Source organism: Phascolarctos cinereus, unplaced genomic scaffold (assembly GCF_003287225.1).
Source record: "Phascolarctos cinereus isolate Bilbo 61053 unplaced genomic scaffold, phaCin_HiC Scaffold_5;HRSCAF=322, whole genome shotgun sequence".
In the NCBI taxonomy this organism is placed as follows: Eukaryota; Metazoa; Chordata; class Mammalia; order Diprotodontia; family Phascolarctidae; genus Phascolarctos; species Phascolarctos cinereus.
In genome coordinates this window covers 44,315,057-44,340,459 of record NW_027555958.1, presented here as the reverse complement: position 1 = coordinate 44,340,459, position 25,403 = coordinate 44,315,057, and the positions used below count along the sequence as shown (strand labels likewise).

Genomic DNA, 25,403 nt, shown 5'->3' with positions numbered 1-25,403 from the left:
CTTGATATAACCCCTTGTCTCTGACACTACCATCCTGCTGGTGCAAGCCTCAATCACACCTGGACTACTGCAATAGCGTGTTGGTGGATCCGTCTGCCATAAGTCTCTCCCCCTCCCCCTTTCAGTCCATCATCTACTCAGTTCTCAAATTAGCTTTCTTAACACAGAGATCTGACTTTCCTAATGCACACAATCTGGCTCCAGATTACCTCCAGGATCAAACATAAAATCCTCTATTTGTCTTCTACAAAGCCCTCTGTATTCTGGCCCCTTCCAATCTTTCCAGTCTTCTTACATCTTAACACCACCACTCCCTCAACCAGGTACTCTGCAATCCAGTGACACTGGCCTCCCTGCTGTTCTTCCGACAAGATAATCCATCTTCCACTCTAAGCACTTACACTGACTCTCCCCCATGCCTGGAATGTTCCCTCTCCTCCTCTCTGCCAACCTTCCTTGAAGTCTCAACTAACTCACCTTCTCCAAGAGGCCTCTCCCAAACCTCCTTAATGCCAGTGCCTTCCCTCTATTGATTTATCCTGTATACGGCATGTTTGTACACGGTTGTTTGCATGTTGTCTTCCCGCACTGGATTATGAACTCCTTGAGAGCAGGGACTGCCTTTTCAGTGTCTGGCACTGAGAACTTACTAATGGTTTCGGAGCGCTGTACAACTTTGTGAGTCAGGTGGTGCTACAAAGTGTACTTAACTAGCTTCTTTATCCCATTATGCCCACTTTAAAGATGATGAGAGATTGGAACCACCTTCCTCAGACGACTTTGAGGCTCTCCATATGCAGCCGCCAAGCAATACCGTGAACCTACATGCCGTGCGCCAACGATGAAAGCCTGCTTTCATTGTTCACACTTTACCAGGTCCTAGCACAGTGCTCTGCACCACGTCGGCGCTTACTACACGTCGGCGGAATTAGTCTCGGGACCGAGAGCACAAATCTTACTTCGCACGCGAAGCGGAAGGCTGGTGAAAGAGAGTCTAGCCTTAAAGCGCTCGCTTCCCACACAGGGAAACGTCTGCCGGCTCTACTTCCTCTTCCGGAAGAATGAACTTCCGGTTTTCCGCACGGCATTAATGGTGGGCGGATACTCCTGGCAATCGGAAGTCCTCCTAGGCTTCGAGAGAATCTTGCGCATGCGCTGCGGCGGGTGGGCGGGCGAGTGGACCTACCCGCATTGCTCTGCACCCCTTGGGCTCGCCACCGTCACGTGCCAGGGGCGCCGGGCGGGAAGCCGCGTGGCGGAGGCAGCAGTAACGACGGCAAGCCGTAAGTTCGGACGACTTCCGGTTCCGGTGTAACGTTCGGGCTCCGTCTCAGGGGCTGAAGTTTGTGAGGTGAGTAGCGGGCTCGGGCCCGGTGTGGCTGGCCATGGGGCCTGGGGGCTCAGCCTCCCAGCCCTGGCCGCAGTCAGAGCAGAATTGGAGGTGGCGGCTCGTTAGGCGAATGGGCCCAACGGAAAGTGGTCGAGGAGAGGTTTCTGAGGGGGAGTGGGGTGGCGGGGATTGTAGGGAGGAAGAGGGCGGGGGCGGGAAGGGGAAAAGAGGCTCAGGCTGAGGTGAGGTGCACGGGCAGAACCGGGGGGTGGGGGGAGAGTGGGCGGCTGGGAGGGAGTTAGGTCAAAGGGGAAAGAAGAGTATGTCTGGGGAAGCATCCCGAGAGGAGAAACGTAAATAACTGGACTGGAAACTTCCACCCTTCCTATTCATTGGGGGTCATTCGGACTGCCTAGTGGAGGTGGGGTGATTATCTTTGCTGTACTTTAAAATCTGTTGTCATCTGCCCAGTGACAGTGCCAAGTTGTACTCCCCAGAGCTGATTTGTGTGCCACCCACACCTATTGTTTTGTTTTCATTTCATATGAACTGGCATGTGGTGGTGAGGGTTTCGTTTACGAGCGTTCAGCATCATATCTAACCATTCCAGTCCCATAAACGCTACGGATGTGACGATGGCAATGTTTTTCCTTTTGTGGTTTTTAAAGTATTTACAAAAGAACGCTCTCTGTTTAACTTGGTCCTCACAACAATCCTCTGAGGATAAGCAAACCATTTTGTCTTAATCCCTGTTGTGCAGGTGGAATCCTGAAAGCCAGAGGAATTAAGTTGCCTATTCCCTACTCTTGGCAACAATACCAGGATCCCTCTCAGTACCACGCATGATATCATTCCCACTCTGTTTCCTTAATTCAGGAGTGTATATGGTCAAGTAGAATTTGGAAAACATAGTCTTTTTAAGCTCTGATTCCCAAAGCAGATTGAGATACTCCGGAGAGGCTCCTCTGTTGTCTAATTGATAGGTGAATAGGATTGTTGATGAGTTTTCTTTCAGCAAGATGGATGCTGGATACTCAAGGTTCAGAATGTCCTCTGTGTGGTTTTTCTCCTTTAGTTTCATTTTTTCCTCTGTGGCCTTTCTGTCTTGTTTTATCCCAAATTCAAAATCATAGCTTGGTGGCAGTACAGAGTGCGAACTTGTAAAGGCCTCCTCTGTCTTGAAATGAAGACATTACTCTATTTCTCATAGGGAAAAGATGTCTTAGGACACCCTAAAGAAGATTTAAATGAAGAAAGCTTTCAAGTGAAGAAAGCTAGAATTACAAATTGGACAGAAACTCTGATATATGCGCTTGCTTAGGTTTGAAAAGGCTAAATCAATGAGCAATTATTTTCTCCCACGTCCTGAGCACTGTGCCAGATGATATAGGGAGAATACATAAGAAAATGTCTTAGGTCAATGAATAGCTTCTGATTTAGTTAGACAAGTAAAAGTGTGAATATAAATGACAGCCCTGCTTAGTAGACTGTTGAGTCAGAAGGTCTATTGTTCAGAAGAATCCTCAGTGGTTTTTTTTTTCTCTGCTGAACTCAAGAATTAGGAGACTAGAGGGAAAGAACAGTCAGAAGAGAGGAAGGGTATGCATCCTCACTTCTATGATCCTTGTCTAGCAAGGTTATGTTCCCTTCAAGCACCTCATCAAAATGGTCTTTCATGTGAACTTGCATTATGAGAGGGTTGGTCATAGAGTTTTTAAATGAAATTGAGGTATGGTGGCATGAAGATAAAAATCTGTAAAGGAATGTTCTTAGAAGTTGTAAGCCTTAGTATGAAATTAGTGTTTCACCTTACCGTAAGTACTTCGTGACCCACTGCCCTGTGTTATGATCCCACAGAACAGGATTCTGCCAGTCAGAGTGAAGTTAGGGGAGGCCATGCCTGAGGCCACGAGATGACTTCTGAAAAACATCGTCTATATTTCCATATTATGTAATCTGCCCGGCTCTGTAGACGTAATAGTATCAGGGAGGAAGCTCCAGAATACAGTACTCGGCTTAGTTTCCCCAGGGTTAGTGTAAGAGATGCTCTCTTTTGGTTTTTCTTTACAGAGGTTGTTACCAGTGGGAGGAATAGGAATTTATCCGCAGTTGTAGTACAGTAACTTGCCCAGGCGTGTAGGAGGTAGCTGGGGAGAAGACATTTCTAATAAAATAAACATCACTATGTATTATTTTTGGTCTCCTACCCTTCCCAATCACTTTTTCATGATTCACTCATAGGTGCTGTGTTGAGTATCTAAGGTTGTCTCACTGTCCATTGTTCCTTCTTCTGAAGAATGGCCCTGTCCAAGAGGGAGCTGGATGAGCTGAAGCCATGGATTGAGAAGACAGTGAAGAGGGTATTGGGTTTCTCAGAACCCACAGTGGTCACCGCAGCATTAAATTGTGTAGGAAAGGGCATGGATAAGAAGAAAGCAGCTGGTATGTATTTTCTCTGGATCCCTGCATATGTCTCTCAGCCCGACACAAAGGACTGAAATATTTGAAGTGTTCTTGTTAGAGTTAAAATGATATTGGAACTTTGAAGGAAGAAGGCTCTATTTTCCTTGAGTTGCATAATAGGAATAGTCAATCTTAATTATTTGCTTTAGGATTACCTACTTAGTGTCCTTTGAATCTCCTTAGTCATGTGTGTTTATGATATGTTTTATGTACATAAAATGTTTATATATAGACAATTTTTGCTTTATGAAAATTTGCATTACACAAATTCAACTTTTTATAAAGAATTCTGAGAGAAGTCCCCATTCCAAAAAACACCTATGTTAACTTTACAATACTGCAATTTCTCTCTTTTCCACTCCTGCCCCTTGGCTTGGTGCTCCATGGCTTCCCCCCAAAAAAAATTTTTTTTAAAGCTTTCCAAGTGAAAGCAGAAGTATGGAGGTATGCAGAGATAGCCCTGCCACCGGATACAAAGCTTGGCCTGAGACCTCTGGCACCAAGAGAGAAGACCTTTGCCCCACACTGCCCACTTGTCCAGCCCTGTGTGTCTGTCTTCCATTTGTCTGTGCACGGGTACTGCATGTCTGTAGCTGGCCCCATGGGTCAGCCGTCTTCTCCTATCATTGTCTTTGTCTGGCCCCCCATTTCTACCCTCTCAGTTCTGTCCAGGCCCCTCCCTCCATGAGTACATGGCCCCCTACTTGCCCTCCTTTCCCCACATCCATGGGCAAATTCACATTAGGTAAAAAAATCACTTTGTGTAGAGGTCTGCAGAATGGTCTGCTTACATAAAGCAAATATTGTGTGTGTTTGTACACGTATAATTCTTTTAATAACTTTAAATATAATTAGAAAAGTAAGTCAGCTATAATAAAAACATCATGTTACATCTTCCAAAACCATATAGGCATAAATTTTTATTTACCTTGTACCCCTGATCCCCTCTATATCAATAATTTTTGACAGTGTAGAAAATCCTATAACACAATAGAGGAAACAAAGGAACTTTCAATAAAAATGTATCTGAAGTATCCAGGTTGAAGCCAAACCTTACAGAGTACTTGAGTGAAATTAAAAAGTTGGGAGATTTGGATTTTGCTAATGATGTGTCTCCCATGCCATCAGTTTAGTGCTTACCACTTGAGGGAGATTTTGAGTTTCTTCATAAGATTGGGTTATTGGACTGATTCTTAAAACACTCTGGTATCAATATCTTACTTTATCTTGCCTTTTCTTTTAAAGAATAATAATTGAATTCTGTTCCCTAGTAATCACAGGCTTTTTTTTGTTTTGATGCTATTTATCTCAGATCCTTCTCTGGGTGTTTTCTCTCTATGGTATTCATAAAGGGATTTGAAGCTAAAGGAGAATAATAACAACAATGAAGTTGTGAAAGTATTTGTGGCCCTGAAGTTTTCTAGTAACTTTTTCAAAACTGTCTTAATCATATTTTAAGTTTATTATTGTTTATTGCTTTTAGGATGTTGACACACATTCCTTGCGGCACGTATATTTTGTGGTTTTAATTGTCTGCATAGGCCCTTTGGAATAATAGGAAGGGGTTGAATTTAATGAAACTCTTAAATTGGAGATTTAGTTTGCTCAAGCCACATATCCTTATATTAATGTAATATGGAATTCTCTCTTGAAAAATAGGTCACACAAATTCCCATGATTCTTGACCATGAGGTAGTTTTTATCTGGAACTCAGACTGTTGCCACTTTCCACTCCATGAAAACTATAACCTACATTTCTGCCTCATAAACCATAAGAAAAATGTCTCCATAAAACACTGCACTTAAGAGAATCCCACAGAAAAAATCAAGAACACTCTTTTGGGTGGAGAAGAATAGTTGATCTAGGCACTTTGTACTGTTAGTACTAAATCACTTCATTTAATAGATGCTTTGGAGAGCCTGAAGTATATACAGAACTGTTTTAAACTCTCAGACCTTTCAACTTCTACCTTTTTCTTCACCAGATCACTTGAAGCCTTTTCTCGATGATTCTACCCTTCGGTTTGTCGACAAACTGTTTGAGGCAGTGGAGGAGGGTCGTAGTTCCAGACATTCCAAGTCTAGTAGTGACAGGAGTAGAAAACGAGAGTTGAAGGTAGGTTTTGGTTGGCTGATTAAATGGCATGGGAATATTTTCAGTGGTAACACTAGCAGCTAAACTTTGTGTGATCACACACATAGACACAATAGAATTCCTAACATTCAAGAGAAAGCTCTAGGCTGTAGAACAGACAGTGAATTTGTTTTTATACCACCTTTGATTTTTTTTCTTTAGTTTATGGTGGTGAAACATGGAAACACATCATGAGGCAAACACTCCAGAAAACCAGTAGTTTTACCCTTTACATACATAGTTGTGCTGTAAGATAAGGAATTATTGGTGTCCATCTCTTCACTTTTTCTTCTCACCACCTGTAATAAATAATAGCTTCTTCCTAGGGTTTTGTGATTTTGTTTTTTCCCTATTTGGGTCCTAACCTGTTGCCTCTGAGTCTAGGTCCATTGCTTCCCTGAGATACAGCTTTCATTGTTATTAGTTTTTAAGGAATTCCTAGTAGAACTTGTGGCTGGTGTTCCTGAAAAATAAGTATCGAATATGCATTGAGCATACTTGTTTTCCATAGAACATACCACCAAAGATGCTCTCTTCGGGGAGCTCATAGCTAAGGGACACCAGTTTCATGGACAACCTGTAGTTTTCTGCTCCATTACTTTTTATTTTGGGTTCCATATAGGTGATGCCCCCTTTTTTTTCATCAGCAGTAGTCCATCTGCTGGTCTTACTTGGCTTAAATTTCTTTTCTTCTTGCTTTTTACTTATTTCTGTAAATCCCGTCACAGAATCTCCTGTTTCCCTATCCTTCCAAGATATTTTAATATTTTGCTGTTTTGGCCATGCCACCAGCATTACCAGGTTGTAGAGAAGGGTAAGGAATTTTCTCCCAGCCCCACAGCAGCCAGGATACAGAAAGACCTAGACCAGAGAGAAATAGTGAACACCACATACCTTTTATATGTAGGGCTCTAAAGAAATATAAAGAATATTGAGAAACTTGAGAAAAATCATAGTTTAATGGGGAGATAGAACATAGATGTGAGATGCCAAGAGAGGTGTAAAATATTTAGCTGTTTTAAAGTACAGTGGAACCCCTTTATAATGTTGGTGTTGGGGGACAGGACTGATACCTACCTTATGGGCTATCATACTTTTAATTTTGTTATGTTTAGGGGACTTGACAGAATCTGTATAATAGTAGTTTACATTATACTGGGGCTCTACTGTATGTGTATAAATGCTGAAAATATGCTAGAATGAATGAAGTAATCAGAGTTGGGTGGTATTAGTCAAGAAGTCTTCCTGGAGGAGATGTTTTAGCATCTTTATGCTTAAGGAACCTTGGGACAGAGGTCCCACTTTTGGTCCCCTTAGGTCCCTATTCCCACACACTATATATATTATGGGAGAGTCCTTTCTCTTGAACTGTAGGAATTCCAGGAAGCGCCCGCCCCTGACTGAGGATATGTCCTTGCAAAACACGAGCCCTCCTAGTGAAGAGGGGATGTCACCCAAAGCCTACCACCGGTGTGTACATTTGCTTTTTCCCATTGCCCCTTCCACTTGGCCGTTGTTGGCCATGTTAAACTCACTTTGAAAAGTAGACAATCAGTGTCTTTTGTGTGCTGGGCCTTGAACTGAGTGCTGTGGGGGAGTACGAAGGAACAAAGAGTTTTTGCCCTTGAAGAACTTAGATCTAGTTGGGGAGCCAGAACACATACACATGATAAAGAACACATACCAAGCAGAATGTCAACAAATGCAACTTAGTATAGCTCAAACATTATACATACATGCTTGAGGGTATAAAACAGAGGTGTAATCAGAATTAGGTGAGGTTATTAATCAGCAAAAGCTTCCTGAAGGAGGTGAGTTTTGAATAAGATTTTAGGAGTGGTGGGATCTGAGTTGGTGGAGAGGAAGAGAGGGAGGATGTGTGAGCAATGGTATTTATAAAGACAGAGGTGGAAATTTGCTTGAATGGACCAGAGGATCTGTGTAGGAGAGTAATAAAGGTGGTAAGATGGAGCTAACAGTTGATGGAGGGCCTTCAAGGCTAGGCTTACCCCTGGGTCTTATCAAGTAGCTATCTGCAAGGCTCTGTTATAACCCCCAGGGCAAAGCCACACAAAACTAATTGGGTTGGGGGTATGATGGCATTTTGTCACTAAGAACAGAAAACAAATCTGCCTCTTGTTTTGGCTTCTCCCAGGAGGTGTTTGGTGATGACTCAGAGATATCTAAGGAGTCATCGGGGGTGAAGAAGAGGCGTATACCAAGGTTTGAGGAGGTGGAGGAGGAGCCAGAGGTAATTCCTGGACCACCGTCTGAAAGCCCAGGAATGCTGACCAAATTACAGGTTAGTGACAGACAGAAGAGGTAAGTAGTTTGTGAATTGAGGATTGAGGGGACATGAATCTAGATCCAACGTGGCCTTGAATTGAGATTTTGTTTAGCTGCTAGGAAAGTGATGTTTCCTTTTGCTGTTCAATATTCTTTATGGAGTGAAGCATTATAGTCAGGTAGCCAAAAAATACCTACTACTTATGGTTCTGGGTGATGTGGAAAAGGAGGTAACAAAGCCTAAAGGTCATGGTTTTAGGACAGGAAATAATATGCTTTAAGCTCTCACTGCCACACATTATATTACTTTAAAATGAAATTGAGGTTTTAACATTTAAAACATTTTAAAGGCTTAAAAGAAATTGCCCACAGAATTACTGTTATGGAAAATGTTAACATAAAAGCAGGCGTTGTCTTTGATTCCTGAAACTTTAGTGTTCCAGGCTTCTTTTGAACAAGAAGAATACTTCAAAGATGGAGTATAGAGTGGGGTGGGAATCTTTGAAGTAAGGGGGAAGGATGTGCTCTTGTACTCTGGTCTCAGAAGGAGGCAGTTTGGGCACACTTAGCAGATATTTGCCAAAAATTCACATCCACATCTTTGCATTTACCAAATTTTCCACAAAACAGCTTGAGATTATCAGGGCTCAGCTAGATATTGGAAGTTCCTTGCGACTTAATCTTCTGTAATAGGAAGGAAGGAAGATGGTATTAACCACTATACTTTGTCTGCAGATCAAACAAATGATGGAGGCAGCCACAAGGCAGATTGAGGAAAGGAAAAAACAGCTGAGCTTCATTAGTCCTCCCACCCCTCAGGTATAGTAGTCACTGCCATCAAAAAGAGCTGAATCCCACATTCCAACAATCTCCAGCAAACATCTGTTAAATGCCTAGTCTTTGCATATTAGTAACAAGTATTAAATAAGACATTGTTTCTGTTCACATGAAGCTTATAATCTAGTAAAGGTTACAAAAATAACTACAACAAATAATACGTAGTGTGTAAAAGAGCTGGAACTCATTTAGTACTCCTTGGAGAGGAGGACTTTAGTGACAAGGAACATTGGGAAAGACTTTTGGTAGAGACTTCAAGAATGGGTATGATTTCATCTGTAGAGATGAGGTGGGTTCTTTTTAGTACAATGAGCAAAGGCATGGAGATGAGATGGTACAGGATGTGTAGAGGATATAGTGACTACCCTTGTTTGGCCAGATTATATTGCCATGAATGGGGCAGTGTATGAAAAAGCTAGAAAAGGTGGAGCATTGCTAGATTGTTCATTGCATTGAATGCCAGCCTAAGAAGTTGTAACTTTTAATTGTCAGTAGGCCACCATTGAAGGGTTTTGACCACCCATGTATATAAATGAGGTTAATCTGGTAGTAGTATGAAGGGTGGCTTGGTGGGAGGGGAGCGTATTGAGGAGGGAAAGTGAGTTACGTAACTCTTACAGTATCACTTGGTTGCACATCCAGGTATGGTGGCATTTTTTGGACCCAAAACCTGATAAATCCCATCTGAAATTCAGTGAATCTCTATTCCCTCCCCTTTTAACTTTGTCTTTTTTTCCTGTACTTCTCATAGCCAAAGACTCCTTCCTCCTCTCAACCAGAACGGCTGCCAATTGGCAATACTATTCAGCCTTCTCAGGCTGCCACCTTTATGAATGATGCCATCGAAAAGGCACGGAAAGCAGCTGAACTACAAGCTCGGATCCAGGCTCAGCTGGCACTGAAACCAGGACTTATTGGCAATGCCAACATGGTTGGATTGGCCAACCTTCATGCTATGGGCATTGCTCCCCCGTGAGTACTCGCTTTCCTTTTGGACCCTTTGCTCTTTTTGAAGGTAACAGTTGAGAAAAGCCTTTGGCATTCTTTGACATTATTTCTTCAAAACAACCTAAATTGTTTTTCAAACACTGTTCAAAGATCCATGTAAGTGATGGGTAAATATCTGTTGAATTTGTCCTGAATCCCTAAGGGGGCAAGAATTATTCTTATTTTACAGATGTGAAAAATGAAGTTATGGTCACCCAGAAGGTTTTCAAATCAAATTAGAAATCAGGTCTTTTTGCCCAGGGCTCATTTCATTAAACTAATTTGTTTTAAACCAGACCAGTGTTCTAAACCATTTTGAAAAGCTGCTTGTCGTAAGTCCTCTTTTAATGGCTGGAATGAGTCTAGATCAGTGTTAGGAATCAGTTTTCACCGCCTTGTTTGATCCTAATTAAATGGGATAGATGAGCTTTAAGAAATTCAGTTTACAGGGGCAGCTAGGTGGCGCAGTGGATAGAGCACCGGCCTTGGATTCAGAACGACCTGAGTTCAAATCTGGCCTCAGACACATAACACTTACTAGCTGTGTGACCCTTGGGCAAGTCACTTAACCCCCACACCGCCCAACCAAAAAAAAAAAAAAAGAAATTCAGTTTACAAGACAGTTATAATTCCATATAACCAGTTTTATAATTTATGGATCTTTTTGTTATTATAATTTATGCCCCATATTAGATTATTCAGTTTGATTAGTTATAATTGAGGTATTTCTTATTACTTATTGAAGATAGCATGAAACATCTTAAAATTTCTTAATCTAGCTCTTCCCTAGGGTTCCAGATAAAATTGTAAATTGGGCTTTTTTTCCTACTCCCCCTTTTCCTCCCAGGAAGGTGGAGCTGAAGGACCAGACAAAGCCTACACCCCTGATCCTGGATGAACAAGGCCGAACAGTAGATGCTACAGGCAAAGAGATTGAGTTGACACACCGAATGCCAACACTAAAGGCTAACATTCGGGCTGTGAAGCGAGAACAGTTCAAGCAGCAGCTCAAGGAAAAGCCATCAGAGGATATGGAATCCAACACATTTTTTGATCCCCGAGTCTCCATTGCCCCTTCCCAGCGCCAAAGACGTACCTTTAAGTTCCATGACAAGGGCAAATTTGAAAAGATTGCTCAGAGATTACGGACAAAGGTAACTGGTGAGAAAGCTTGAAAAAATTCAGGAAGCTAGCAGAAAGGAAATTAGAATGTTTATAATATAGTTGCTACTAAATTATTCGTGTATTGCAGGGCAGCAGCCATACATTTCATAGTTTTATGTTGGATTTGCTTAATTATATTCTCATTAGGCTGATATTAAATTGAGTTTGCACTCTCTGAGAACATACCACCTGATGAGGTTAAGCTGCAAGGTTACAGCTCAAATGGGAAAAGCTAATTTAGGATTAAAATTTGCTTCAGATGATCTGCATGATGTGGATAATTGAATGGACTATAAGTTGCAAAAGATCTATTTCCCCCTTTCTGTCCATAGTGAATTTTCATGGGAATTTTTGGCTGAATGTGATGGCTCTGATTCAACAAGAATTTATTAGGAGCTAGGCATGGTGTTTGGCACTGAGGACACACATAAAATAAAGCTGCCTATCCTCAAAAAGCTTACATTCTGTTGGGGAAGAGGGAAGACAACCTATACAAATACAAATAAATAAATATAAAATATAAAAAGCAATTTCCAAGGGGACAACACTGTCTTAATGTAGAGAGCAGTTTGTTAATAATAGATTCTAGAGGGCACACTGGCAGGATAAAAGAGTTTGGTTAGAGATATGGGAGGAGGCATGGAGTTGATACACATGACTATGAGGGAGAGCAGGGAGTAAATGATAGGAAAAAGGAGCTTCAGCTGTTCTACAACTCTTGATTTTGAATGGAACTTTAGATCAGTAAATTGTCATACCCTTCACAGTAGCAAAAATAATATTGCCTTGGTTTTCAGTTCCTGAGAAAGAGGTGGAATGTGGGGGTATGGGGAAGAGTTGACTAGTCAAGGCTGGGGTCAGTGGAGTCCTAGAATCAAGCTGATTAGAAAAAGAAATGAAACATGCTTGAAGTACTCGATCTCAGCCAGGTCAGCCGTACTGTTGACCTACTCTTTTGCTGAGAAGATTGTCTTCCCCAGGTTGGGGCTCTGATATATGCATAAATGCTAAAGGTACACTAAAGTGAATGAAATGATCAGAGTTGAGTCAGATTAGTAGAGAAGTCTTCCTGAAGGAGGTGATTTAGCAGCTTTACATTTACATAGTCCTGGGATACCCAGGCTCTCCCCTATTCTCCCTATTATGTAAATCTCTTAAACTGTTAATAATGTTAATAAAGGCTGTGGAAAAATCATTGGATTTGTTGTCAGAAGCCATGGGTCCAAAGCCTGGTTCTGCCACTTACTATTTTCATCTTTGGGCCTCAGTTTCCTTATCTGTAAAATGAGAGGGTTGGATTATCTTTTAAGTCCAGTTCTAAATCTGTGATTCCCCCTAAGGAACTCAAAAGCTTTTTTTTTTTTTGTGGGTCATGAGGTATTAGAGGCACTTCCATGCACAAGTCTTTCCTGGTGTCTTGGGTGTACAATCCCCAAACAACTTCAGCGTTAAGATCTTTCAGGGTCCTAGAACCAATGGGCAAATGTAGACTGTGCAATTGCAAGTGTAGATCCAGCCACCATTTTTCACACTGATATGCCCAAGCCTGCAGTACCTTTCCTTAAAATAAGAATGCCAGAGAAGACTACATTTTGTTTATCTTCAGTGAAATTCGTTGCTTCAGGGTCAGTGTCATTTTCCCACCGTCTCTGTTAGATGCTAGGCACATTAGAATAACAATACATCATGGGAGCACAGTAGAACAATGGTATCTAAGGCATTCAGCTACTTCTGGGGTATGTGATTTAGAGTTGAGCCTTGAAGTCATCCAAGTCCTGGGTGTAGGCTTCTGGTCTTCCCCTTCTGGTGAGTTGTAGTAGCCTTTGTCCTTGAATCTTTGGGAATTTACTAAAGTGGTCAAATGGTAGTGAAAAGACAGCCCAAAAAGTGAAATGTTTTTAAAGACAGGCTTCTTTCACCTACCAAATTACCGTGACTTCAGCTTCCTCTTGCATCTGTGTTTTCTGATTCTCAGGCTCAGCTAGAGAAGCTGCAGGCGGAGATCTCACAGGCAGCCAGAAAAACTGGCATCCATACTTCAACCAAGTTGGCGCTCATTGCTCCTAAAAAAGAACTAAAAGAAGGAGAGATTCCTGATATTGAGTGGTGGGACTCCTACATTATCCCCAATGGTTTTGACCCGTGAGTTTACTAGTTAACATTTTTTGAGATATAATCTAAATGGGGGAGATGAGACATGTGAAAAAAATTCAAAGCATACATTTAAGGATTATAAATAAACATGTATATGTAAGTTCATTTGTAGTACAACCGTCAATCTTCATTTTGGCTATGGAGAAAAATAAGTTTAGGTAATTTGAAGCTGTAGATAATCAAAAATAATGTTTTTCAACCTGTTTACTTTTCTAATTATGTTCTTAATGCACTAACAGTAAAGTCAATTTGTATTTCTTAAATACAATTGATTAATTACATAGTTCACCTAGATATATAGTAGTCAAATTGTGATTAAAAATTAGCATTTGGCAGTATGTAGGGAAGATGGCACGATCCACATTTTATATAACGAGCACATAAATACTAAAGAGGTGCTTGAGTGAGTGTAGGGGAAGTCTTTGGGAGTCCCACTTCTTTGAAATCATCTCTACTCACATATCCTTGTTTTCTTCTTCTTTCCCTAATTCTAGTACAGGGGAAGCACCCAAGAAAGAGGACTATTTTGGGATCACAAACCTTGTAGAGCATCCAGCCCAGCTAAACCCTCCAGGTAAAGTGTAGATCATTTACCCACTTTGTTAATGGGTTGTTCTTTTTCTCCTCATCCTGACTTAATCATAATCTGACTACAAAGAAAGAGAAAATAATTGGTGCCATAGTCAGTGCTTCCCTAACCTATTCCTTTGTATTCAATCTTTCTAGCTTTGCTTTAGATGAAATTGTTATTGCTGGTTCCAGATCTCTGAATGTTATCTTGAGTAGCTTATTGTGGTGGGGGCTCTACCATCTATGTTTAATGGCTTTGGCTGGGGAAAAGTCCATTTGTTGAACATATCTTTGCACTTAAAACACCCCTTTTGCCTTAATAGTAAGCTGGACTTTTTCTGGCATCGTGGCTCCAGCTCATGTTCCACACTGATCTCTATTCACTTTCTGTACTTTCCTTTCTTCCCCTTTTTTGTTTTGCATTATCAGTTTGAGAAATCATAGAGTACATGAGGTATCTTGAAGATCGAGTCTGGCCCTCCCTTTTACAGATTAGTAAACTCAGGTCCAGAAAGCATGCAATTGTATGGTAGAAACTAGTACACTGGACTTTGCAGGCCTGAGTCCTATCCTTTGTCCTTCAGTGAGTCCACTAAAGTTTGGTGTTTAGTTTCATTTAATCCAGTTTTCCCCAGTTACTTCTAACATGAGTCATCTAGACTTTAAAAGCAGATTTTTAATTTTTGTTTTTTTAAGAGAGAATAAAGAAGCATGCAGGTGCCCAACACTGAACATTGCACCACTCCCCTCTTCCTTCTTTCTCCGTTCTAAAGGGAGCTGCAGAGTTTCGTTCAATCTCTGTAACTGTCCAGCTGCAGTAAATATCTTCTAGGCTGAGATACATTCTACCCCCTACATAGGCTTAACTGTGCTTCACATTAATACGGGCTCCTCTAATCTGCCTCCCTCTCTATGCTTCTCTTAACAGTGGACAGTGACACGCCAGTGACATTGGGAGTGTACCTCACCAAAAAGGAACAGAAAAAACTTAGGCGTCAGACACGGAGGGAAGCTCAGAAGGAGCTACAAGAGAAAGTCAGGCTGGGTTTGATGCCTCCTCCTGAACCCAAAGGTGAGAACTCTTAGGGCAAGGGGGAGAAGGATGGCAGCATGAACTATTTTATCTTGGTAATTTTCAGTATTTCTTCTTCCTTGCCTTGACGTTTACTAGAGGACTACTATGTATGTACAGAAGGTCATATTATGCAAAATTGTATTCACTTTTTTCCTTTTCCCTTCTCTTCCAAGTTTTCACAGTATGAGTGAATTTATTTAAAGTAACTTATTTACTTATTTTCCAGATGTTTAGAAATCTTTTGTTAAGAGTTATTTAAGAATGCTATGTATTGTATTGAGCTTTTAGGAGGAAAGGTGCTTTAAAAATTCATTAAGAAGAATATCAAGTCATACTGGAGATCCCTTCTCTCTTTGCCTGTGTTGCCAGGACAGGAGGACATTCCATAGAGAGAGAGAGAGACATCCTCTTTGACATCAAGCACTTTTCAGTCTAGCTCAAGATTCAGTACACAGGGAGAGAAAAGTTCATTCCATAGTCAAAACAAAGCAACAAGTTAGCTGCAATGTAATTTAGCTTAGTGTTAATTTGCTACATAAACTGAGGAAATGCAGAGGGAAAAGTTACCCTATCATTGCATTTATTAGGAAATACTCTTCCAGGTGTTTTAAATGGTATTGGGGACATAGGTTAGAGGAAGAGAGATAGGAAAGGCTGTCTCAGCTGAAGAAATGACGTGTAGGCAACACTGTTTTGTCTCTGATGCAGTAAGAATTTCCAACTTGATGAGAGTATTAGGCACAGAAGCTGTTCAAGACCCCACAAAAGTGGAAGCCCACGTCAGAGCCCAGATGGCAAAAAGACAGAAGTAAGTGCCCTGGAACAAGGTGGGGACCTCGGGCAGGGTTCTTTTTCACACTGTGGGATAGCACGTTGGATTTTGGCCTCCCTTGGGGGACTGGTAGACGGAGGAGGGGAGAGTCCTCTGTTGCTCTCTCTTTCCCTCAGCCCTGCCTCTGGTCTTCAATGCCTTTCTTACTTGTGGATGTCCTTCCTGTCACGACAGAGCGCATGAAGAGGCCAATGCTGCCCGAAAACTAACAGCAGAACAGAGAAAGGTCAAGAAAATTAAAAAGCTAAAAGAAGACATTTCACAGGGGGTACACATATCTGTATATAGGTAGGTGTCTTTGTTGGGCCAGTGTTGCCCACGTAAATATCAAAATAGTATGACAAACCAATGCTTGGGGCGGTTGGTACAGTCCACAAAGCTTTCCTAACACCAACCCCAGTGTTAAATTAATGAAGTTAGGGGCTTAAGAGCTTTAATAGGAGTGGGATTGGACCTGGGAAGTAAAATTTCTGTTGTGATTTTAAATTCTTCTGCCAGTGTAGTAAAGTCTTTTTTCTTTGACTTTGGGTCAGTGAATTAGTATTGATCTGCTAGGCTGAATGAACAAACCTCTTACAACCAGATTATAAACTGGGGCTGCTCATCCATTTTTAGAACTTAACATTTCTGGTTTCATTTCACTTAGAACAACTTTCAAGAAAGTACTGATAGCCCTGCTTCCCTCACCTTCATATTGATTTTTATCATGTCCTACCATTCAGCTATTACAGTTATACTCTCCTACTTCAAAATGAATTTATTGCTGACTCACCAAGAAAAATTTGTGGAGTACCTTCTGTTTCTGGGGACTGTTAAGTGATGTGGGGGGATAGAGATATAAAACAGTTGAAATACTTTTAAGAGTTCATTAATTATGCCGTTTAAACAATCAGCAGTTTTCCATATGTAAAGACAAAAAAAGCTTTTTGTTTTGTTTTTGAGAAACAAATTTGGAAAAATCCGTATTTGGACGTGTAGGTTTATTTTTCCACTCCATTTAATCAGCTGCTAACACTTAAGTTAAAATACATAACCACACTTTCCCTGTCTCCAGAGTACGAAATTTGAGCAACCCAGCCAAGAAGTTCAAGATTGAGGCCAATGCTGGGCAGCTGTACCTTTCAGGGGTGGTGGTGCTTCACAAGGATGTCAACGTTGTGGTGGTAGAAGGGGGTGAGTTTGGATTAAGGGGTCAAAGAAGTATACCGAGGATACTGAAACCTAGATCGGGGATGGGGGGGAGAAGTATTTGAGAGGCACATCTTGGAGCAAGACCCTCTAACCCTATCTCTTAGTATCCTGGTAGTAGAAGACCCATAGCTTAGGGTAGTACCTACAGGGGTTGTACCAATCATCACATTAAAAATTCTGGACATCACATGGGCTCAGAGGGTCTTTCTATTACCACTTTCCTAGCCCAAGTCTGGGGAGGAAAGAGGGGGGTAAAAATTCTGTCTCCTCTCTTTCTAGGCCCTAAGGCTCAGAAAAAGTTCAAGCGTCTAATGCTGCACCGGATAAAGTGGGATGAACAGACATCTAACACGAAGGGAGATGGTGAATGGGGGTTAGAGGGGTAAATGGGGGAGGAGGGGGTAGAGAATTGGGAGGGGAGGGATGGGGCTGAGTATTACATCTCACTTCTTTACCTTTATTCCCCCAAAATTGGGTGGAATATTAATTTGGGGAAAGAGTTACTGCCAGTGTCATAATTATTCACATGACATTTATTTTGCTTCACATACGCAATTAACTTAATTATCTGCCTGGTCTTCAAAGATCTTCTACAACTTGATTCCTGTGTTGCAGTTGCCAGGGCACTCTGCTTTGTCATACGCGGATACTGTTGACCCTTATACACAATTATCTGGCCACCAATTCATGGGCCTGTGCATATGCCTCGTGCCTTGCAATGCTTTGCCTCTCCACAACGTCATATCTTTTTCCCATCCAGCCCCAAAACTTGCTACCCAAAGCAATATACTTGATTTATTAACTGCCTACGTTTTGATAGCTCCTTTACTTTGCACTCTTCAAAGAATTAAAATATTCTGTTTGCATATAATTTGTTTAATGTTGCATTTTAAAATGTTCCTAAAGTTTTCCTTATAACATGGTAGTAATTCTATTAAACTACAACTTCCCTAAGAGTAGAAAATGTTCCCTAAGAGTAAAAAATATATTCTATATCTTAGAGGAAGTATGATACAGCTGAAAGAGTGCTAGATTTGGAAGCAAGATGGACCTGGATTCAAATTCCCTTTCAGACACTAGCTGTCTGATCATTGAGCAAGTCACTTAACCACCCTGAGCCTCAGTTTCCTCACTTGTAAAATGGGAATAACACTTAAGGTTGTTGTAAAGGTCAAATGAGATAATGTGCCTAAAGTGTTTTGTAAATCTTAGTTACACACACACACACACACACACACACACACACACACACACACACATACATACATACATTCATTCATTCATTCATTCATTCATTCATCTATTTTTATTTTTTGTGCCAGGTACAAGATTTCTTTATTTGACTTGTTGAAAGTCCCTACTTGTTTGGAGCTTTCAATTCAATTTATGAACAGTACTCTACATAACTTACATTTGATGATAATAACAATAGTTAGTGTTTAATATAGTGCTTTAAGGTTTGCAAAGCACTTTATAAATACCTCATTTTATCCTCACAAACCTGGGAGGTAGGTGCTGTTCTTATCCTCATCTTAAGAGATAAAGAAACAGATACAGAGGGGGATTAAGTGGCTTGTCCAGTGTCACATAACTAGTAAGTATCTAGGCTGGTTTTAAACTCAGTGTCTTCATGACTTGAGGTCTAGTGCATCACACTGTGCCACATTTGGAGAAGAGGAAGCATTTAAATGTGGCTGTCTTGAATATTTTTAAAAGGTGATGTGAAGCTTAGAGGATTTTTCAATGGCAGTTTGTAAAACTGTACATCTGGGTCTGTTTGGAGCCAGGCTTAGCCATGTTGTCTTTTCTAGATGATGATGAGTCTGATGAGGAGGCTGTGAAAAAAACCAACAAGTGTGCATTGGTCTGGGAGGTAGGTGGTTTTTCCAGTAGCTTTTTCTGAAATACCAAATCAGAAGAGATTTGTGTCAGAAATCAGTTCTAAATTGTGCTAATTGAGGGAGCATTGAGGTCATCAGTCTTCTTTGATACCTCAGTGGATCTCTGGTTTTGTTGATGGGGATACTATACCTCATCCTTCCAGGGCAGGGTCATGGCTGAATTATGGAAGGTCCACATTGTTCCATGGCTCCTCTAGATTTCTTTACACTGTGTGGGCATCACTAGAGCACATTAACCATCCACTCATTATCTCTAGCTCTCACTGCAGGACTAGCCCAGCTGCATTTTCCATAATGTATTTTTTTAACATTATGTTTTACAGCATTTTTCCTGATTTCTTAATTTCTTATATTATGATTTACTGAGGTCTAGTATTGGTTTCCATTGGGGGGATGTAACATTTTTATTCTTCAGATGTTGTGGTCCATGTTTAGCAATTATTATAGCATTGGCAGAAGAATGTTGGTGTTAAAAAATGGATCTTTGTTTCAGGGATTGGATTTGGGTCTTTTAAAAAGCACTATTTGATTTCCCAAAGATTAAGTCTTATTTAATTCTGAGACTAGTTAATTGTCCATCTCCAGCCTTTGACGAAGATATATTATGTACTCATGTATTAAGTCTCTGGCTTGTCCATCTACCTATCATAGCCTGTATAAATTAGTCATTATTCAAACATTTTTTTTCCATATAGAGAAGTAGGCCAAATTCTTTAAAATAATTATGGGTTTCATTTAGGAGGCTATGAAATGTTCTGGGGCTTTATATAATACACAGTTCTATCTACAAAGAGGATCATTTGAAAGTATGTCACCATCTATGGAGAATTCCTCTTCCATTTGGACTCTTGTGTTGAACAACCTCCACAAGAGCAGCAAACACCTTTTGGCAAGCATACTTTGATATTAATAATTGGCAGATTGTTTGAGTTCTCTCTTAAATCTTTCATCTTGTGTGATTTTGATACATGCATGGGAAACATTTTGGTTAAGGAGAGCTTTTAAATTGGTGTTCTGTTTTACAAAATATACAGTTAGCAAACAATGCATACAGCAGAATCTTATATTCTTTACAACAGAGATGTCAAACTTCCCCCACAAAAAACTCCTAAGTAGGCCTGAACCAGATTAAAATATAATTGAGGACTGTTTAACAAAATAAAAGTGCAACAGAACATAGATAATGTAATTTGTGGTTTTCTAAGTCAATATGTGGGGCATAGGAATCAGTTTCTGTTTGAATTTGATACTAGTGGTCTATATATTTCAGTCAGTTCTGACTATAAAGGTGGTCTTCTGTAAAATATCCTTTGTGAAAGGAAATCTGTTCCTTTCATACTGTCATCAAATATTCCTTTGATGTATGTATAGATCACTCTGAAAAGTTTTTTACCACATGGGTCAATAGTTATTGATTTTTTTTTCCAAACAGCCAGCATTTTTATTTTTTTAATTTACTTGCCACTTGCACTTCCCACCAACCACCTCAATGAAGAGAATTAAACAAGGGGAAAAATTCCCTGAATCCCTCAATACCAAAACCAGTTAGCCATGTACAGAAATGTATCTGCCTCTCTGCATTTAAGATCATCAGCGCTGTCAGGAGAAGAATGGTGTGTTTTATCTTATTTTTTTTTACTCGTGGCTTATTATTGTGTTAATCAGAGTTCTAAAGTATTTCAAGTTTTTCTCTATTGTAATTCTGTAAATTGTTTTCCTAGTTCTCCCCACTTTGCATCAATTCATAAGGGACTTCTCAGTTTCCCATGAAATTGTTCTTATGACACAGTAATAGTCCATTATATTCATTTATTACAGCTTATTTAGCCAGTCCCTTAGTTTCCAATTTCGGGCTCCCACAAAAAGATCTTTTAAAAATATTTTTGTACACATAGGTCCTTTTCCTCCTTTTATTTCTTTAGGCTCCATATTAGGCCTAGGATAGCTGGGTCAAAGGGTATGATAGTTTGATCATTTTCCTGGGTATAGTTCCAAATTGCTTTCCAGAAAGGCTAAACATCTCCACCAAGATTGTTCTAATATACTTGTTCTTCCACAGTCCCTTAAACATTTGTCCTTGTCTTTTTTTTTATCATTTTGCCAGCCTTCATGAGATGGAAAAAGGAAGTAAGGAAGAGCATGAAGGACAGCTTGTGCAAATGGGTGGTGGGAGATGGAACGTTGTATAGGAGGAACAGTGAGTGAGCCAGTTTGGTTGGAACTTGGAGGGCGTCCGAAGGGGAGGAGTGTGAAATCATTCTAGAAAGATAGGTTGGATCCAGATTGTGGAGGATTTAAAATGCCAAACAGAGAAATTTGCATTTTATCTTAGAGGCATTAGGGAACCACTGAAACTTCTTGAGCAAAGGAGTGAGATCTGTGTTTTAGGAATGTCAATTTGACAGCTGTGTAGAGGATGCATTACTGTAGAAGGGAGATAGGGAAATGAATCAGCAGGCTATTGCAATAATCCATTTGAGAGGTAATGAAATCCTGAACCTGGGTGATGGCCTTTCAGTGGAGAGAAGAGAATGAATTGAAGAGATGTTCTGGAGACAAAGTTGACAAAACTGAGTAGCTGATTAGATATGGTTGGGGATGACAGGAGAGTAAAGAATTGAGGATGACTGAGGTTGCAAATCTGGGTGTCATGGAAAAATTTCCTTGCCATAAATAAGAAAATTAGGAAGAGAGATGAGTTGTTTTTTGTTTTGTTTTGTTTCTTTTCTTTTTAGGCAGTTGGGGTTAAGTGACTTGCCCAGGGTCACACAGCTAGTAAGTGTCAAGTGTTTGGTCTGAGGTCAGATTTGAACTCAGGTCCTCCTGATTTCAGAGCCAGTTGCTTTATCCACTGTGCCACCTAGCTGCCCCAAGAGGGGTGAGTTTTGAAGGAAAAGATACTGAATATGAAATATCAAGCAAATAATTGCTAGTGCAGGTTGGAATTCAGGAAAGAGATGAGAGCTAGGTATGTAGGTATGAGAGTCATCTGTGTCAATAATATGGGAGCTGATGAGATCATGAGAGCTGTGGACAATCTTGGCATATACTCATACTTAGTGGGCGGAAGATGATTACCAACAAAGGAAACTGAAGGAGTAGTTAAGACAGGTAGGAAGAAAACTAGTACAAGAAAAATCAGGGAGGAGAGAGAATATAGGAGGGAAGGGATGGTTACCTTTATAGAGCGGTCAAAGAAGATAAAGACAAAGTCTTGGATTTAATGGTTAACCTTGAAGAGATTCATTTTAGTTTAGTAGGGTTGAAACTTAGACCACAAGGGTTCAGGAGTAGTTGGCATTTTATTTTGAGATGCATAATAGCTTTTTTTGTCATCACTGTCTTAGTCATGTGTCAAGCTATTAAAATGAACTCTCTGAATACATACCAACCAGGCCTCTACTACAAAAAGATGTCCCATATGTGTTAATATCATACAAGATTCCTTGATGTATGCAACAGAGATATCTTTGTTGAAAGATTTTCTTATTACTATCACTTGAGTCTTAACAGGTAAATATGCTCCCCAAAGTTACTGGCCTCTGTCATGGAGAATGTCCAAAAAAGACTAAAAGGAAGAGAGATTTCCTAGAGATGATAAAGGCTTTCATTTAACTGTTTTTACAAGGCATTTTGCTGATTGCATCAAGGTCCAGAACACTTCGGAACATCCGTGAGATTCCGAGAATTTTCAAGGGGGTTGGCCTGATAATCTACACAGTAATAACCAAGTGGATGAAGACTGCTTAATGTCTAGAGTACATGAAACGCAGTTGACTCAACAACCCACTGAGCTGATCCCTTGTTAGATATGTGTTGGACAGATTCTACAAATAGATAGTGAGCTGGGTCTACAATTAAATAAGAGGGAGACAGAAGGATTAATTATATTTAGGAAATTCCCAGTGCTTTCAACAATCTCAAGCTATATTCTGAAACAAAAAAAAATTTTAATGCCAATATAATATTAATGTTTATATAGCATTTTAAAGTGCTTTACATGATCTCACTTGTCATATGGCTACAATCCATGGAACACCAACAGTTTCTAAAGAATCAAAATTGTGAGTCACATGAAAGGCAATGATAGAAGGAAGCATCTTTAAGTAAATAGGCTACAGAATGTTACCAATGTTGAACTGCATAAAAGATACTGATGAAAATACATTTGACCAGAAAAAGAGGTAGGCATGTTATGTAACAAGAGTAAGGGCTAACAGGTGAACAACCCGATTAGGTAACCTCAGAGTAAAGTTAAAAGCCTTAAAGAAAAGACCCTAACACCAATGGATCCCCATTTCCCCCTGTGCTACCCCCCATCCCTCCATACTTTGGAGGATTTATGGAAGGACACAGATAAATAACCCAGGAAGAGATCGATATTCAAGGTTTTCAATTTGCCTTGTTGGAAGGGTACCCACATGAGTGGGATCACAGATCCCTTGAAAGATTAAAATATGTAGGAACAAGAAGATAGAATAAGTATGTTCAGCAAGAAAATCCATCCAGGGATTGAAAATTGCTTTGTATTCTGTCCTCAATGAGATAATTAAGAGTTGACTAGCAGAGGTAAGAGATGTGGGACAGAAGAAAGGGAAGTGAGGTATTTTGGGTTATTTCCTTTTCTGGGTATCTCCCATGATGTATGTATGAAGAACTGAAATCTTTGACAGTTTTTCTTACTACTCTATTTTGCTCCCTGTCTCTTTCCCAGGGTACAGCCAAAGATCGGAGCTTTGGAGAAATGAAGTTCAAACAGTGCCCCACAGAGAACATGGCCAGAGAGCATTTCAAAAAGCATGGGGCTGAACATTACTGGGACCTTGCACTGAGTGAGTCCGTGTTGGAGTCCACCGACTGAGACAACTACAGTCCCCACCCATTCCTCTCCACTGCCTTTGTCCCTCCAGCTTTCCTTTATTCCTCCATCCCAACCTCTCTGTGTGTCTGTGTGTGCACACGTGTGTGCACACGTGTGAGAGAGATCTCCAAAAACTACCAGGCAGAGCTGTGGGACTGCGGGAGAACCGCTGCTCTGTTCCCAGTCAGTCTGGTGCTGCCTTCCTTTTTCCCTTTCTGTGCATATGATTAAAGAATTATTTTTAAACCTGGTATGGCATTTTTCACACATAGGTGTTTGAGGGTACTTTTTTTATTCCAGTCTTTTGACAAATATAATAGGGACATTTTTATGATTGAAGCAGTAAAGACTAGTATTTTTTGGAGCAGAGTGGGGTAGTGAGAGGAGAGGTATTCCTGATAGGATCTCATTTCCTCGGTAGCATCTAGACAGCAAGTAGGTATTTGATACTCCTATCCAGCAAACTTCCAAGTCCCTTTCTGGTGGAGAGGAGAGATTGGCAGTGGGATATAGAGAAGTAATGAAAGATGTAGTAGGTAGATGGATGAAGCAGGAGGATTCGGAAATTTAGCACAGCTTCTTTCTTTTACAAAGTAAAAATCGTCTTTTCCCCCTGCCCTCAGAGACTACTAGAATCCTACTCTGAGATATTTGGTATCTCTAGGATAGCTTGAGGAGATGTTAGTCACCCTAACATCCTCTCAAGTAATTCTAGAAATAGTCTTAAGGTCTGAGATTCCTTCATACTAACTATACCCTCCATTTATGCTGCATAAATTGCACCAGGCAAATGGAAAGAGTTCTGGATTTGGATTTAGGATCTTGAGTTTAAATCCTAGCTCTTTTTACTTCCTGTGTGATCTTGGGCAAGTCACTTAAATTCTCTTGGCCTCCATTTCCTCATTAGTATAATGCTGGGGATTCAACAACATCTCTTAAGTTCCTTCTAGCTCAGGGGTATTAATGGAACACTGTTGGGGAGTGGAGGTAGAGAAAGTATGCTTACCTTTGGTGTTCCCCTAAAAGGATCTTAAAAGTAATAATGCTAACCAAGTTGTGGTGTCAGTCAACTTGTGCATATTTTGAACTTACAACAGGTTCTCAGTCATCAGGGAAAATAGTTTTCCTAACACATATCCTCTCTTTCCCTACCCCCCAAGTTCTTCCAGGTACAAAAAGCACTGTTTAGCCAATTGTCCCTTATGTCCTGGAGCAAGAGCTTACCAACCTTTTTGTTAGGAGACATATTTATAAGTTTCTAAATGGACCAAGGTGGTTTTTTTTTTTAAGTAATGTGGTAACAGTGGGTACTTGAAGTCAGAAGACTTGGGTTCAAGGCTCCACCACATTATTAGCTGTGACACTGGGCAAGCTCTTTAACTAATCTGAGTCCTCATTTGTAAAAATGGAGAAAATACTTGTATTACCCACTTCACAGGGTTGTTGTGAGGAAAGCATTTTGTAAACGTTTAAACGTTATATAAATGTGAGCTGCTATTACTACTACCTACCTCACAAGGTTGTTGTGAGGATCACTTTGTAACTGTAAATCACTGCAAAATATATAAATGTGAGTTGTTATTGTAAATGGAGAAGGAAATAGGCATTCCACAATAAT

At 40.4% G+C, this 25,403-nt stretch overlaps 1 protein-coding gene across 4 annotated transcripts; it reads left to right on the top strand.

Moving 5' to 3' along the window:
• Positions 1-1,246: 1,246 nt before the first annotated feature.
• PRPF3 (pre-mRNA processing factor 3) lies at positions 1,247-24,031 on the top strand. Of its 4 annotated transcripts, none has more exons than XM_021004455.2 (16): positions 1,247-1,351; positions 3,572-3,772; positions 5,779-5,909; positions 8,083-8,229; positions 8,949-9,032; positions 9,802-10,022; positions 10,885-11,191; positions 13,177-13,343; positions 13,850-13,929; positions 14,854-14,997; positions 15,709-15,808; positions 16,007-16,120; positions 16,887-17,005; positions 17,303-17,386; positions 18,835-18,896; positions 23,639-24,031. In XM_021004455.2, exons 2-16 carry the CDS (start codon positions 3,628-3,630, stop codon positions 23,783-23,785), a joined length of 2,052 nt encoding a protein of 683 aa, XP_020860114.1. In that variant the 5' UTR covers positions 1,247-1,351; positions 3,572-3,627; the 3' UTR covers positions 23,786-24,031. The 4 variants fall into 4 exon arrangements, with proteins under 4 accessions (XP_020860114.1, XP_020860130.1, XP_020860122.1 ...); XM_021004463.2 differs by lacking the exon at positions 1,247-1,351 and adding an exon at positions 1,359-1,490; XM_021004471.2 differs by lacking the exon at positions 18,835-18,896.
• The last annotated feature ends 1,372 nt before the right edge of the window (positions 24,032-25,403 follow it).

Excerpts from the sequence above, each read along its gene's own strand:
- PRPF3 (XM_021004455.2), top strand. The coding sequence starts at position 3,628 with ATGGCCCTGTCCAAGAGGGAGCTGGATGAGCTGAAGCCATGGATTGAG. Across the intron at positions 8,230-8,948 it reads GAATGCTGACCAAATTACAG|ATCAAACAAATGATGGAGGC; the intron begins GTTAGTGACAGA and ends CTTTGTCTGCAG. Across the intron at positions 11,192-13,176 it reads CTCAGAGATTACGGACAAAG|GCTCAGCTAGAGAAGCTGCA; the intron begins GTAACTGGTGAG and ends TCTGATTCTCAG.